This window comes from Triturus cristatus, chromosome 2_1 (genome assembly GCF_964204655.1).
Source record: "Triturus cristatus chromosome 2_1, aTriCri1.1, whole genome shotgun sequence".
In the NCBI taxonomy this organism is placed as follows: domain Eukaryota; kingdom Metazoa; phylum Chordata; class Amphibia; order Caudata; family Salamandridae; genus Triturus; species Triturus cristatus.
In genome coordinates, this window is record NC_140581.1 from 867,823,440 (window position 1) to 867,839,040 (window position 15,601).

At 46.2% G+C, this 15,601-nt stretch overlaps 1 protein-coding gene across 1 annotated transcript in view; it reads left to right on the plus strand.

The window, feature by feature from the left end:
• The first annotated feature begins 849 nt into the window (after window positions 1-849).
• Window positions 850-15,601, plus strand: part of CFAP95 (cilia and flagella associated protein 95) — a 200,086-nt gene continuing 185,334 nt past the window's right edge. Inside the window, exon 1 of the mRNA XM_085640791.1 lies at window positions 850-1,196. Coding sequence (XP_085496917.1) covers window positions 1,084-1,196 — 113 coding nt within the window. The 5' untranslated portion in view covers window positions 850-1,083. The remainder of the gene's footprint in view (window positions 1,197-15,601) is intronic.

A 15,601-nucleotide genomic window follows, 5' to 3' on the forward strand; every position in this document is an offset into this window, starting at 1 on the left:
GCCTCAGCAGCCGGTCTTTAGCCATGGGTCTCTATTACTGTTACTGGACTCGTGGAATACACTTCTTTACTTTATCACAGCTGTTTACTGCCTCAGCCAGTTAGCCTACCCCGATACTACAAGTGGTCACTTTGCTTTATTTATTGGAAACTCTTCACTATTCACTGGTCACTCTGTCTATTCACTGAGCCACGTCACCAGACCACCTTGCCTCATTCATTGGTCCTTTGCATCAATCTTTGAGCACTCTGGCTCATATTCACGTATTACCGTACCTTGTATGTACTAAACATTGCTGATTAATCTGCCTTGTTTTCACTGATCACTCTGACACACATTCACACCTTACTCTGTCAAGTTCACTAGTCTCTCACTGTCCCAATCATAGTTCGCGCTGCCCCATTTATGGTTTCCGTTGGCACATAGTCGTGTGGCGCTGCTCTATTAACATGCAAATTGGCCACATTTAGTGCTCAGGGTTCCTTGTTCACAGCTGAGTCCGCATCGCTCTCTAGTTACCTGCACCACACTATTTTGGTACGTTTGAGACATGTTTTGATAGACAGAGGTTGCTATTTCAGCTCACAATGTCCAGTTAGGCGACTAACGTTGTCATGTCTTTCCTTCCCCGCTAATAGCACATGGATAATTAGCAGCATCAACAGCACAGCCCTCGACAGCTCCCTCTGCCTGCGGCCCTGGGCATATCGTTCCTCCACAGCCTAAGAATTACCCGTCTGTGCCTTTTGCTCTCACATCCGCCTCTCCTTCCTGTCAGCTGGTGTCGATCTTCAATGGGTTCAGCGTCCTGGTTGCCAGGGGCAACAGATACCTTGACAGCAACGCGTTTCAGCGACAGGCTGCTCTCGCCAAGTCAGGAAGCCACTCAAGAAGACTACAATACTCATTGCAATTTTACGAGACGGCTGTCCGCCCAGTAGCACGGTAACAGCGATGCAGTCTCTTGTTTCACGGTTACAGCCGGGCTAGGAAATAACTGGCACTATTTGGCGAGCGCGGAGGAGCACAAAGTGGTTTGCCGAATAGAAGGAGTTCTAAGAACAAGTGGCAGAGGTAGAAACGATGGAAGGGGAGTTCGGGTACTTTACTAGGGCTCGCATCCAAGAGGTCAAGGGATCGCTGACCCTGCGTTCAAACCATTTGGATTATGGGAAAGCTACCCTGGTCTACAATTGGTAAGTGGTGACCTGTATTTCGAGGGATTCCCATTTTCACAATGTGTTTATAAAAGAACAGGCAATTTGTTTGGGTATCATCATCCGTTTTTCTTTTTACAGTTATGTGTTCATTTAATAAATATTCAGGATACAATTCTTGCTGCAATAAACATCTCTGAACATGGCCAGTGGCCCTTTTTAGGAAAGAATAACCTTTCGTTCATGACTATAACATATGCAGTACTGGGTTATTGTAGATGTAATTTTACCATTGCTGTGCAAGTGTGCAGAAAGTTTGCACCAGTACTATGTAAGAGTAAAGCAGTTTGTAAGCTCGCCAAATCAGAAACAACAAACAGGAATGAGACTTGGCTGCTGCTGCACCCAAAGTCTCACATGATTTTTTCAGATGGTTCTACCAGCTGGTAAAATCGAGTAAGGTTCTCCCACACCTGGAAAACCTCACCTGGTGTGAGAAAACCTAACTCATCAGGATCAGGAGGAGTAGAATTCCGTTAGGTGATTCCGCCCCACCTGGCATAATCAGGCTTTTAATGTTTTAAAGATAACAACATATAATGAGTTATAAAATACTTTGCAGTGGACACATTTTTCGACTTGAGAATACCTAAATTAAAGCATTAAGATTACTGATACCATGCACTTGAAGCTGAGCTGCATTGGTTACAATAGAATATATTTTTATAAGTGAAACAAGACCAATACGACAAAAATCCAGTAAGTAGAACCAGAGTTCAGAATTTTAAAGAATAAATCAAAAAGTAGTGCTTAGAAGCAAATAGTGCCTTGGGTTAATTGAGGTCACTTGGAGCTGGCCCTTGCCTACGGGAAGGGGAAGAGGTCCCAGCCTCCCGTTGCAGCACCCTGTCTGTGACACACTGGTGGGGTGAGCCTCAACAGGCTGGGGACACCTCTATTAGGCCCTGCTCCTGCTCAGCAGACTGTCACGTGCAGCTCAGCCCCTGGCCCGTAGCTTAGAGTCTCACCCCATTTTCTGCTGCCGCTCCATTGTTGTTGGTTCACCCGAACGTTTGTTCGATTGGAAAACGCTGTATGCCAAAGGAACTTCAAAAAGAAGATACCAACACTTAGCGGTTGCGACTACGGGAACATAGATCTTTGTTGGAAATCTGCCTTGAAGCCGACTCTCTGCTCAACTTAACAAAAGTGACACAAGAAAGGGGATTCCATATTGGCCTTTGGCTCTCCAGAAAATATTCGGATATTAACACTTTACCGAAACTGTGATCTTGTTAAAATTTGCTGACCCATGAGGACGGGCAGTGAAACCTTTTTCCTAAAAAACAGATGTTCCAAATCATTATAATCCAATACGGGATGGCTTATCCTTGACGGGAATTATTTTTATAAACAAGTTTTCCCTGGGCTTTGTCGTTATTGAATATACCTCTGGTCCTGATGAAGGTGGCACCTATGCCATCGAAACACGTCGACCACTGACCATTGATATTAGCATCCTGCTTTTGCAGTTGTCTTGTTGACCACTGACCATTGATATTAGCATCCTGCTTTTGCAGGTGTCTTGTTAATCATAGGAGATCATTATGTGTCTTGTGTCTCCAATGTTCAGTATACGATAAACTTCTTTTTTCTTTCTTATTGTGATAGATGTATGAATGTGGAATGTGTTGGTATGTATGCAGATGAAATTGTATGAAGATATAGTTTTTTTGTGATTTAGATTAGTATGCCCTAGGAATTACTGCTTGATATGATGCATTGTCACTATAATGAATATAGTCAGTGATTATCAAATATTCCAAAAAAGGAAATGCCAAATAGAATAATTTTGTGATAGTATAAAGAAATATATTGAGTCTTTTTAAGAAAAATAGAAAAAGGTTAAATAATAAAAACTAAATTACCAAAAATTAAAAAATATCTGTGTGTTGCATCACTGTTTTTAGGCCTGTTCTTCCTTATCACAATTAAATTGTATTATTAAAAATAGAGGTCGCGAGGGAAGTTTCATTACAGGACTGCTGTTGGACAGTTCCACGAGGGACAGACTGACTGTTCCTCAGTGGGGCGTTGTCAGTAGAAGCGGAGAATACAGCACAAGGCTGAATCTCTGCTGGTGAGGCAGGATGATGGTGGATAGTATCCCCGGACTGCAGGAGTCTCATGAAGGTGTGGCCATCTTATGCACCGGCGCTCAAGATGGTGGACGGAGTACTGAAACTTTCAACCACTCACCCCCAGTCACAGATCTGGGTTGAATCTATTGTTCTTGACTGGGGTTGAGTAGCTGAAGAGTTTCAGCACTCCGTCCATGTTTGCCGTAAGTGGCCAAGGGAATGCCCAGACGTGGGTCCCTTGCTTGCTGTGCCACTGGATTCAAGCTAGCCTGGCTAATAAGGGGTGATACCCCGAAGCCGCTCCCAGGATGCTTGTTTCCTATCCATGGAGGACCAGGTCTGGCAGTTCGGGCTAGATTGTTCCCATGAGGAGCAGGGTCAAGACTGATTTGTATATGGCTGGGTTCAAAATGGAGTGGCACAGTGAGCAAAAGAATGGTGGATTAAACCCAGATCTCTTGACTGGAGGTGAGTGGTCAAAAAGTTATAGCACTCCATCCATCTTCTTGTTGTGTTTGCAAAGGTTAATATTTAACAATGATTGTATTTCACTAGAAGTTCTAGCCACCTGCAATTCGAAGGTCACGCGAGCAGATGTAAGAGCTACTTTTTGCAGAAACAATAATGCTTTGAGTCTGCTTAGCCTTTTTTTAAAAAAACGATTATATTTCATTTTTAGAGGTAAGCAAGGTATACATTACATCTGCCTTACATTGTTGAGGCACGGTAATCATCAACATAGTGGTCAGTATTATCCATCATTGTTAATCAAAAACATCCAACAACACTCCCTCCCCCTGGAAGTCAGTACATCTCCAATCAGTAATACCCAACTTTGCAGGTAGAAAATGAGGTATCCCATTAGGCTTCAGGTTAAGGGAGGGCACCCTGCTCTATAGTAGGGGCAGGTTCAAGTCGCCCTTTCGTAGAGGTTCTGATTCTGAGTGGGACTCCAGCTTGTAGTCACGCAGGCCATCATGGGGATCTCACAGGAGCAACCCCTGGTGTATCCGGTTCTGGATTAGCCAAGCAGTCCAACAGTGTCCCCCAGGCTCAGGCACTATCCACTTTACGTATGCCCCACTGTGCTTCCCTCAGGAGAATTCTTCCCTCGCAGCTTGCCCACTTTATCAGTGCCCTTTTCCACACTGTCAGTCATGGGCCTCCTGGTGCCTTCCAATTCCTAGCTATCTTGCGTTTGGCAATAATATATGTTGAGTCCTGAAACCTCCCCGTTATCTTTGTCTGTGCAGGGTGGGGGAACCAGTTCAGTAGACAATGCCCTGGGGTACTTTGGATCTCTTTCCCAATGCAGTCCTCAATCGTTTGTATAACTACCTCCCAAAAAGTGTGTAGAGTGGGATACGCCCAGAACATGTGAAGGATGTGGGCCCTAACTTCTCCGCACTGGGGACATGCTGCATATGGTATTTGGAAATATCTGCCTATGCGTCCGGGTGTCCAGTATGCCCTGTGTAGTATGTAATTATTGATCAGTTTAAAACGTGCATTAACATAGACCTTTGGTGTTCGTTGCAGAATCGTATCCCAGTATTTCGTCTCAATAGAGATTCCTAGGTCCTCCTCCCAACTATTCCTCAGTGCGCGTAGAGGCAGCTGTTGGTCCATTCGCAGCGCCCCACAGAGGCATGAAACTGTCCGTATGGTACCTGCCGAGAGCACCATATATTGACAGCCCTGGCATGTTGTGGGTTTGGTGGATCCTCTTCCCCAGTGTTTCCTTATCGCTGATGTGAGTGCCCTGTGAAGCAGAAAATGCCCCTGTGGCACGTCAAACTCCGCTCTGAAATCCTCAAACGGTCATAGCTCTGAGTTCCTATACAAGTCCCCCACCCTTGTAGCCCCTGCCTCCATGCATTGGTCTAGTCCCCGCCAGTTTCCCCTATGTGGAAGTGCATGTAGGAAGTCTATAGGTAATTCTGTAGAGTATGGGACCTTAGTGCATATTCTTGCTGACCTCCATTCCAACACTTGGTCAATGTATAAAACTCACATGAGTCATTCAGGTTGGATCTTCGCACTCGAAAGAGAACCCTAAGAAGATCGCAAAGTGGTTGCACAAAGGGACCAGGGGTCCGATCTGGTTTGTGTCAGTGCGCAATTCCCTGGGTTAGCCACTGCAGTTGGGCTGCTATATAATACAACTCAAAATCAGGGACTATGAGGCCTCCCTCCATTTTTGAACATTGTAGTGGAGCTAGATGGCATTTGTGTGACACACCCTGCCGCTCACCGCTCTACCCCCGCCTCGATAGCTCGTCGGTTGGCTACGACGCCTGAGCTACATGAGGAGATGCTTGTGTAATGGCGGAGAGTCGGGAAAGTAAACGTCACTATCAAGGACAAAACAGAAGCTACAGACGTCACAATCGTAAGGGTGGCTTGACTCAGAGGACTATACTCTACCTGGCCTCTGTGGTTACTCTCAGGCTGACAAGGTGTTTTTTTTGCCTTATGACCGAGGTGCAGTGGGCCCAAAGAAGAGGTCTGCTTGAAGAAATGACGGGGAGAGGAGCCAAAATGGATTATGGTTTTCAGTTCTTTAAACTGCACCCCCGGAATCCATAGTGGAAGCACAGAAAAAAATAAAGGTGCCGGGGAGAGCCAGCATCTTAAGGAGAGCTATTCTCCCCATCACTGAAAGCAGTGGTGTCTTCCAGAAGTTCATGGAGAACCTCAGGGAGCGAATTGCGCATCCTAAATTGCCCTCTAGCAGATCATCCCTGTCATGGTAGATCTTGACCCCAGGTAAGTCAGACACTGGAATTCCTACTGCGCAATAGGTAGATGCATTGTGGGGGGTGGTGCTCACTCTGCGCCATGGGAAAGAGCCTTTATTTTTGCCAATTGACCTGCAGCCCACACAGATGGGCAAATTCCTCCAGCAGGTTTCTGCCCCCCCTCAGATCTTCTCCCGTATCTCATAAGAAGATCAACAGGTTGCCTGCATATAGTGATATTCTGTGGAATTGGCTCCCTATTGTTAGTCCCCTAAATGCTCCGCCAGTCCAAGCATACACCGCTAACTGTTCCATGGCAATGGCAAAGAGTAGCGGAGATGGGACGTTCTTGTCATGTCCCCCGTTCCACTGAGCAACTCACTGATATGGTCCTGCAGGTATGCACCCTGGCATTTGGTCTTGTGTATGGTAATCGCATCCAGGCTACAAAGCGCTCTCCCATTCCCATGTGCAACATCACTTCATAGAGGTAGTGCCATTTCAGGCTGTCAAAAGCATTTTAGATATCGACAGCACACACAGTTACATCCTCTTGGGCATATTCACCAGCCTCCATAATAGTCAGGAGTCCTCTAATATTAGTCGCCGTATTGCGACCCGGGATAAACCCTGTATGGTCTAGGTGTATCAAGTGCGTCATATGGGATAGCAGACAAGTCACCAAGATCTTGCTCAGGATCTTATATTCGATATTCAGCATCAACAGGGCTCTGTACACTGAGCGGTCGTGCGCCGACTTGCCTGATTTCAGAATAGGAACGACCACTACCTCCCTAGTGGTATCCCACAGGATACCAGTGGTTTTAGCCGCTCCATACAACTCAGTCAGCTTAAGCGCTAGTTCCAAGGAATAGGTGGCATAAAATTCTGCCAGGAGGCCGTTGGGCCCCGGGGTCTAATTTCATGCCATGTGTTTAATGGCGTGTGATATCTCCTGTGGGGAAATACTGTCTCCCAGGACTCTCGCCTCCTCCTCTCCCAGGCGCGGCAAAGGCCCCGCCTCTAAAAATGCATGCGTTGCCGCTGTATTCGTTGGTGTAATACTAATTTAATGTGCTGAGTAATATCGGGCGAATATGTCAACACCATTGCGGATAATGTTCGAAATGTTCTCTCCGCCATTTTCATCGGTGTATGTTATGTTAGGTTAGGCAGTTCCCAGTGTGAAATGTACATGTGTGAGGATGTGGTATGTCAGGTGAGAATGATTGCTGTGTGGTTGATCTTATAGGGGGTGCACCATATGAATCTGCAGGTCTTACTGCTATTGGCATCTTATCATAAGCTTAGCTTGGAGATTTGACTTGGAAGGATAGATAGAATTTTGCGAGGCATCTCAATGAAGAATATTGATGTATTAGCATGGATGAATATTATGTGCTTCTTTCAACTTGCTTTTAACTTTGTCTAATTATCTATCTCCGCTTTGTATTATAATATGAAATGAAATCCTCTGTTTTTCACATATTTAAAAAAAGACTATAAAGAAATAATAATAATAAATTCTAAATTTCTCATGATGGACAGCCCTTAAGAGCTTTTTCATAGCCTCAAAAAAGCATTAACATAGGTCAGGCGGGAGCATTTTTCAGTGTGTTGTCCTTTATTCCCCTGACTCCTGGACCTGTAAAGTATCTTTAAGAGGGTACATTTTGTACATACCTATATCGGGTGAATATGCCATTAATACCCTCCTGGGAGTATACTCTGTTTCCTCCCTCATCCTCTAGGTCCACTATTGCTGATCCTCATTTGGACGTGTTAGTCAGCCAAGACAATAGGGAACCAGATTCGTCCCTTTCAGCATGCGTCCTGTCCATGTATTGTTTAAAGTCAAAACATCTAAGGCATTCCACCTGGACCTCCATTTCCTCCCTTGCCTCTAATAGCACAGACTGTAATTCTGTCTGCTCCAGACATTGGATCCCTATGTCCCTGAGTGCTTTTTTAGCCGTCTGGACCTCCCCAGCAGTGTATGTCTTATGTTTTTTGCCTCCGCCAGGCAGTTGCCCCAGAGAACTGCCTTAAAGGCGTCCCACTCCATCTGCGGAGAGGACGCCATACCAGTATTATCAGCAAAGTATCAGAGTATTTTCTCCTGTATCATCTCGCGAAAGACTTTGTCCGCTAGCGATGCACGCTTGAGCCTCCATGTGGGAATGGATGGGAGAAGTTGGGCCCACTCTAGTCTCAAGAGAATGGGATTATGGTCCGATATACTGCGGGTCAAGTATTCGATTGCATGAACTAACCTATGCACTCCCGGGGTGTACAAGAACACATCCAGCCAGACATTCAGTTGATGGAGTCCTGAAAAAAGGAGTAATCCCTCCAAGTCGGGTATATCTGCATCCACGAATCTATCGGTCCCCAATGTCATTGCCATTCTGTAAACGCGTGGGCTGTACAAACAGTCTGCGGGTCACTAGCGGGGGATGTAAGCGGTCCATGTGAACATCGGCAACACAATTAAAGTCCCCCTCTAAGATCATTGGGGAGGTCAGGCAAAGTGTCAGCTGATGGGACAGGTTCATTAGAAGTATGCCCTGGTCCACATTCGGGGCGTACACGTTCACTATGTATATGTCTCATCCTTCTAGTGGGCCTCGTATCGTTGCGAATCTACCCTCGGGGACAACTATCTGATTCACAAGCTGGAAAGGAACCCCTGCTGCAATCAAATTCAGGACCCCCCTGGCGTATGCTGAAAATGTGGTGTAGAATGCCTGCCCCCGCAATCTAGGTTGCAACGTTGCCCCCTCTTTAAATGTCAGGTGTGTCTCTTGTAGGAATGTTATTTCAATAAGTTAAAGCAACACTTCGGCTACCTGATCTTCATTACCACATTTTGGATTCACACTGGCTGAGCAGCTAAGGGCAAAGCAACAGGGGAGAAGCATAAATATATATATAAGATACTACACTTGTTTATTCAAATAGGAGAACACTTTATATCTCTTGGACATAGACTACATTCCTCATATATTCCCTGAGAGGAAATTATACGTTAGGGGCCCGCCATGATCTAAGTCGTGTCATCCAGCTTCCAGAACGTCCCCCTCTCTGTTCTCCCCATCCCGGCATGCCCAATAAAAGATAACATTTGCAGTGATGTACAACCTCAATAAGCCCAACTTACGAGTTCTCAAACTCGTAACAGAAGTTCTCAAACTCATAACAGATACCCCAACTTCCCCTCTCCAGGACAAGCAGATTAGAAACCCCATCCAAACAAGAATACATAATAAGTATAATAGTGGAAGGCCACTCACGGAATGTCCAACTGAGGGGAGCGATCCCGCAGCCCTCTCGGCCAGCATACCATCCATCCACCCTGTATCAATCTTATGGCCAATGAAGCCCATAACCTGCATTCTTCTCAGTGTAACATCCCCCAGATATTGCTAAAGCACCTTAATGGCAGTCCTCGCCCTTTACCAGTCAGTTGGGCTGCTCAAATGATGTCGTCGGACTATCTTGGTGTCACCTTGGACATTTCCGTATTCGGACTCTTAGAGACACTAGAGCCGAGTCTGCTCTCCGAAGATTCATGCCCCTTGCCCCTACCGCTGATCATTGTCACCAACTCCATCGCACTCTGGCGCCCCGACTGCACTTCCTCCTGTGTAGGGGCTATTGTTTCTCTCCTCCTTCTTCCGCTGCGGGCACCACCCCTTTGCGTCCTCCGCTGCCCGGGACTTCAGCCAGTCCCAGGTCTCCTGCGGAAAGTGGAAGAATTCCATCCCCTCTGGGGGTCATCACCTTCAACAGTGGTGGAATCATCATTGCATATTTGAAATCGAGTTGGAGGAGCTTCTTCTTGGCCTCTTAAAAGGAAGCCCTCTGCCTCTGTGCCTCCTTAGAAAAATCAGGGAAAATCCACACTATCACATTACCTACCCGTAAGTCGCCTTTGCGCCTTGCCTGTGTCAGGATGTGGTCTCTGTCCCTGTAGTGCAGGAGTTGTGCTATCACAGGTTGCGGGGGCTCCCCGCAGAGGCAGTCTCAACGGTACTCGATATGCACATTCCAGCAGATAGAGGGCGGACAGCCCTTCTGGCGCTACCTCCGTGCACAGCCAATGCTCCAAGTAGTCCACCATGTTGGCACCCTCCATCTTCTCCGGTATGCCCACCACTCTGAAATTGTTCCTGCGGGAGCAATTTTCCACGTCCTCCACCCGGAGCTCCAATGTGGGCACCTTTGCTTCAACTGCAATCAATTGATCCTTCAGTACAGACAAGACAGGGGTGGACTCTGCCAATTGATGTTCATTTGTGGTCACCCTCAAAACACGGCAAATTTGATCATCGTGCAGGATCCCTTGGTCCGTACCAATGGATGTCCTGCAGCATGTTGGTCTTTGGAGACCTCCGGTGGCCTAGTGGAGCTCTCGCTCCCATCCTGGGAGTCTGTTGTTTGATCAAAGTCCTGGTTGTGCTTGCGGGTTGTCATCCCCATAGCTGGCAGTCACAGGTGGCGCCTGCCGGCCCGCCGTGCCGCCATCCCACTCCATGCCAAGCCTGTTCGCCCTGCTTGGAGGAGATGATCTTACCCGCCCTCTCTGGTGGTCCTCACGTGGAAAAAGACAGAAGCCACCATCAATCAGGGCGAGTTTTCCCGGGGCATCAGCGCACCTGAAGTCTCAGCGGCCATAGTTGGTCAGGGGCATGGCTGTTGGTTGTTGGCCCCTGTATCAGTCCCCCTCCGCAGGGGGTTCTGCTTGATATACCCCAGCTGGAGTCCGCACAGTCTCGCAAACACCAAACCTTGCCCTTATCAGGCAGTGTGTTGATGACCAGTTCCTCTGATTCAGGCTCTCAGAGACCTCTCACTGCGCTGCTGTGTAGTTCTTGGTGCGCCGGTTTCTGGCACCTATCCTCCAATAACCTCAAGCCACGTGTGCGCCATCTGGTCCACCCAAGGTGAGGTCCCACCACAGGCGATTTTGACAGGTCCTCGTTCCTCCAATGCTTAGGGTAGTGACACGATTTGGGGCAGCATGGAGCACATATGTCTCTCTGTAGTAGGGCAGGTGAGCAGCATAAATCAGAGGCCCATATCCTTCATGCTACAAGGTGCTCTGCCCAGCAGTCAGGCCTGTGGTCTTCTGTCAGCTGCCACCTGCGCCCAGAACACAGCAGGGCACAGCGCTGCAGTCTACCAGGCTCCACATGCAGAGATCGCACTCAGAAGGGATTCAGACAGAGGCCACGAGGCCAGCAGCAGCACACACCCTGGTGCGGGGCTCAGGCACCTCCTCCCTCTGGTTACTGCTACCTTCTACGTTCAGAGTCTTAGCGGGATGGTATTCCAGAAGGGCAGGCCTCACCTTCTGTTCAGGGTCTGTAACGAATGTGCTTTTCGCTTAAAGGACACACCCAAACCCTGCACTCCCACTTTGGAGACGAATATTCCACTGCACCACTGCACCTTTAAATAATACACTTTGAGCAGCACCCCCTAAAGATGAGGAAAGGATGCAGGACTCCCTTTAGGCGAGGCAAGAAAACAAATTCAGGTGCATTTAAAATAACACACACAAGTTTATTAATGCAATATTTTAAAAAGGTAGGCCAAATATATCAGTAAATGCAGACTTCCAAATGTCAAGTGAATAATTAAATGAACAATTGAAATAAAATGCAGTATATACAAGTAGCAAAGAGTAGAAAATATATACAAAATGGTTAGGAACACCTCACCGATTGAATTTGCATCATCCTTGCCAAATCAAGCTGTCGATGCCCTTCAATAGCCCAGGAAGGAGTTCAATCAGGACTCAAGTTCCGTCACCTTCACAGCAATACGTCTATTCTGTGTTGAACTTCTACCTGGCCCCCGAAGGCTACCAGGTTTAAAACCATTACTCAACATGGGGCAAAGCTTCTAGAAAACCTCACCCCCTTCTCATGAGAAAGAACTGAGCTGGCTGTACCAGTCTGCGTCAAGGCCAAGACGGAGGCTGGCCAAGCTCCCGTATTTTGACTTCGAGGCAGAGTTGCACATTCTACCGATAATATCCAGTTCACTCTGGTCAGTGAAGAGTGAAAAACAAGTGAGGAGCAGAAACATGCCCTCTCCACTTTGCAGCTATGAGCGAGCAGCAAGGCAAAGCTAGAGGCCATGAGGCCATGTCAAAGCCAATAGTAAACACTTATAATTCTCATAACCCCAAACAACTTGCAAGCACTGCTGTGCACGCAGAAGCAAGGACAAGTCAGAAAAAAGGATGACATGAGGCCATGTCAAAGCCAATAGTACTGTTCTACTCCGTGACAGCTCCCACTAAAAGACAGCAAGATTACAAGACAGAAGAGAAACAGGCATATGCAGGACCATCCTACATTAAGGCTAGGGTTAAATAACAAACTAAAGTTAATTAAAATGTTGGTAGTCGAAGGTCATCATAGGGTGCCAAACCACAAGAGTGGCTCTTTCATTACAGGGTCACCAACATGTCCTCCGCAGCTGTACGGCACTCCAGGCGAGGACGAGGCCAGCGCGACCGTCTGCCCAACACAGGCACAGGGCTTTCTCAGGGCCGGTTGCCCCTCTCTTACAGCCTCCCATCTTTAGTGTCGGCTGCCTGACCGCACTCGCTTGTCCCACCAAAGGGTGATAATAGGTATCTGCAGGGAGCCAGACAATCTCAGACGCTTGGGCAAATATCACTTTCCACAGTGCCCCCGTCCACGATCTCCTCAGTGAGCCGCCACCATCTTGGGACGAATCACGACAGCAGAAAGCGGCTTCCAGGGTCAGCGCCGTCGCCCTCCAGGGTGTCTTTTCTGCCTCGTCTTGGTGCACAGGGCAGGCCAGGGATGTCGTTCCGTGCTGGCTGGGTATCGTAATCGCTGCAGGATGGAGCTGGATGGCGGCCAGCTAGTGGAGCCCCGAGCAGCGCTGCTCACTCCATCGGTGTCAGGCCAGGCCCCGAAGTCTGCTTAGCTTGTTTAAATCTGCCTTCAAAGTTTAAATGGAATGCCACAGTGAGCTATCTACAATCCCATGTGGAGGGGGAACCAATACGGTGTTGCAACAAGTGACTAACTGGGAAACGGACAAAACATACGGGACTCCAGCCCTCATTCTGCAACAGTCTTAATCACTAAGCATGAGATAACTCCCCTTAGGGAGTACCCTAATAAAAGGGAGAACTGCCGGAACCAGGATTCCTTTTGAATAACAAGTCAAATTAGGCGCTGAAGAATTGCATGCGCTGTGGATTTTAACGTATTTACAAACAAGTGAATGTCTGTCAGTAAAGTCACATTCTTCGCCAGTGATAAAAATGTCCTTGACGGTACTTTCATAATGATAAGCAAACCATAATTCATGTATGTAACTGCTGCCTAGGGGTTCGTATCTATCTACAGGAAAATGTTTCATGCAAGCTGTGCATTGAAACGTCGATCTACGCAGTTAAATAACTTAGTGTATTAACAACACTGCCGAAGGCATTTCAGCTATAGTGAATGGGAGTTGTTCTCATTTTTCTAAATGCAACATTGTATAGGTTGAGTCTCTCATGGCCATCAATTGTTGTTTGTGTTAAATTAAAAGGGAGAAACAAATCAATGCAGTTCAAGTAATGCTAAAGTGTTTGAAGCGCCCAGCTATACTGCATAATAGATCTAAGCTGACTTTGACCATGGCATAATGTTGACATGTCACTTTGCGTAATATCAATAACAGACGGCACAATGTTGCTTAAGTTGTAAATCCAAGATGACAACGCATTAATGCTAATATCAACAACTGCAAGCACTTCATCTAAGTTATCTTGGTCAATTTGTCTTAACCGTACAGCAGCTTCCATTTGGGATAGTTTCCAAATTTTATTATAAGTAGCATACATAAATCTTTTAGAACGTGGAGATTTTGGACCCAAAAGAAAGTCTGACAAATGTTTGTCCTTGGACAGAAGAGGCAGGTGTTCCTTTACTGCGGACAGTGTGGAGTGTTCCATCCATTGTTGACATAACTTTTCCACTGAATAGGTGGTAATAATACCAGAATGTGTTGACTGAGAGTATTGTGGATCCGGTCTACTTGATTTAAACCCAGGTGTGGAATCAAGAAAATGAGCATGACAATCATTTATTGTCACTGGCCACAGTAACTAACCGGCAGGCTCGAAAACGAAGAATTAAATGTACCGTTCTGTACTATGCTATTTAATTGTTTTTCTGTGTAATTTGTAAAACTCTGCCAAAAAAGCGGGCAACAGAGGGAATGGTCGGGCATTCATTGCCTTAATTTTTGCCAATCCCAAACAAGTAGTCTGCTGGATTGTTTCATTCAGGAACATCATTTGTGTGGGAATTAAACGGGCTCAAAACAAGGCTTCGATGCCCTGAACCTGCCAGGACTTCATACCCCAAATCGATTTCAAATCAATACTGTCTTTCCACTAATTATAACCTTTAAGGGCGAACTGATTGTCAAACGTAGTAGTATATATGAGCTTAGTTTGAGTAGACATATATTTATTTGGTGGTGTTGGAGTTAATTTCAAATAATATGGCATGGGGTCTGATGTGTCATATCCCGTGATATATGTATACTTCTCTTTTTGCTTCTTGGAACTCTCTGGAGGGAGAGCTGGACAATGTTCCAATTCTGTATATTTAAAATGGGGACGCTGTGTACTTATTCTATGTAAAAATGGTGTCCATAATGATAGTAGCAGAACAACTCCGTGTAATTGGCAGTTAAGGTATAGACCTTCTGATTGAAAAACAGTAGAATAATCTAATTCGGAAAGCATAGAATTTACAGTATCTACATCCCAATCATTATAATATAACCCAGGTACTATTACATCACCCATAGAAACTTTGAAAACATATGGTATCTGCAGGATCTCCGTAGGACTGAATATGTTGAATGGAACTTTATCCCAAACAATTCCATCAGTCACTGGAATGGTTGAAATGTTCACGAGGGACAAGTCTCTTTTCAGTTTATGCGATGTGGAATGGGAGGCTAACACCATGTTGACTGTCACAGAACGTTCCGGGAGGTAATGCCTGTTGATCAGTAGGAATAAAACAGTCACAACTCCAATCTACATGAACCAGAAAACCAAGGAAAGTCTGATCCAGATATATATCTAAGGAGGGAATAGATAAGTGCATTTTAACCATGAAATAAAAACACAAATCCGTTCTTGAGGTGCGAAACAGAAGAACTGTCAGAAGAAAAATAATCTTGATACATATAGTTCCCAGAGGTGCTCAGCTGGAAAACAGGAGATTGGGAATCAGCAGTAGGACTTGAAAACGCCAATTCGGATGGACTTGCCAACTGTGGATCATTATAAATGACATCTGGTGTAGTAGAAATGATAGTAGAAACCGGTATTGTGTCAAGGAAGTTATTGGCAGAGGATTCAGCCTCTCCCATCTGGGGAGGATCAGCATTGGTGGTGCTCACAGGCAGCAAAGAAAAGTCTTGTGTAAAAGAACTACTATTCTGTGGCACACTATGAAGTATCGGCCTCATGATGTAGTTTGACATGTTCAATGGAGACAAA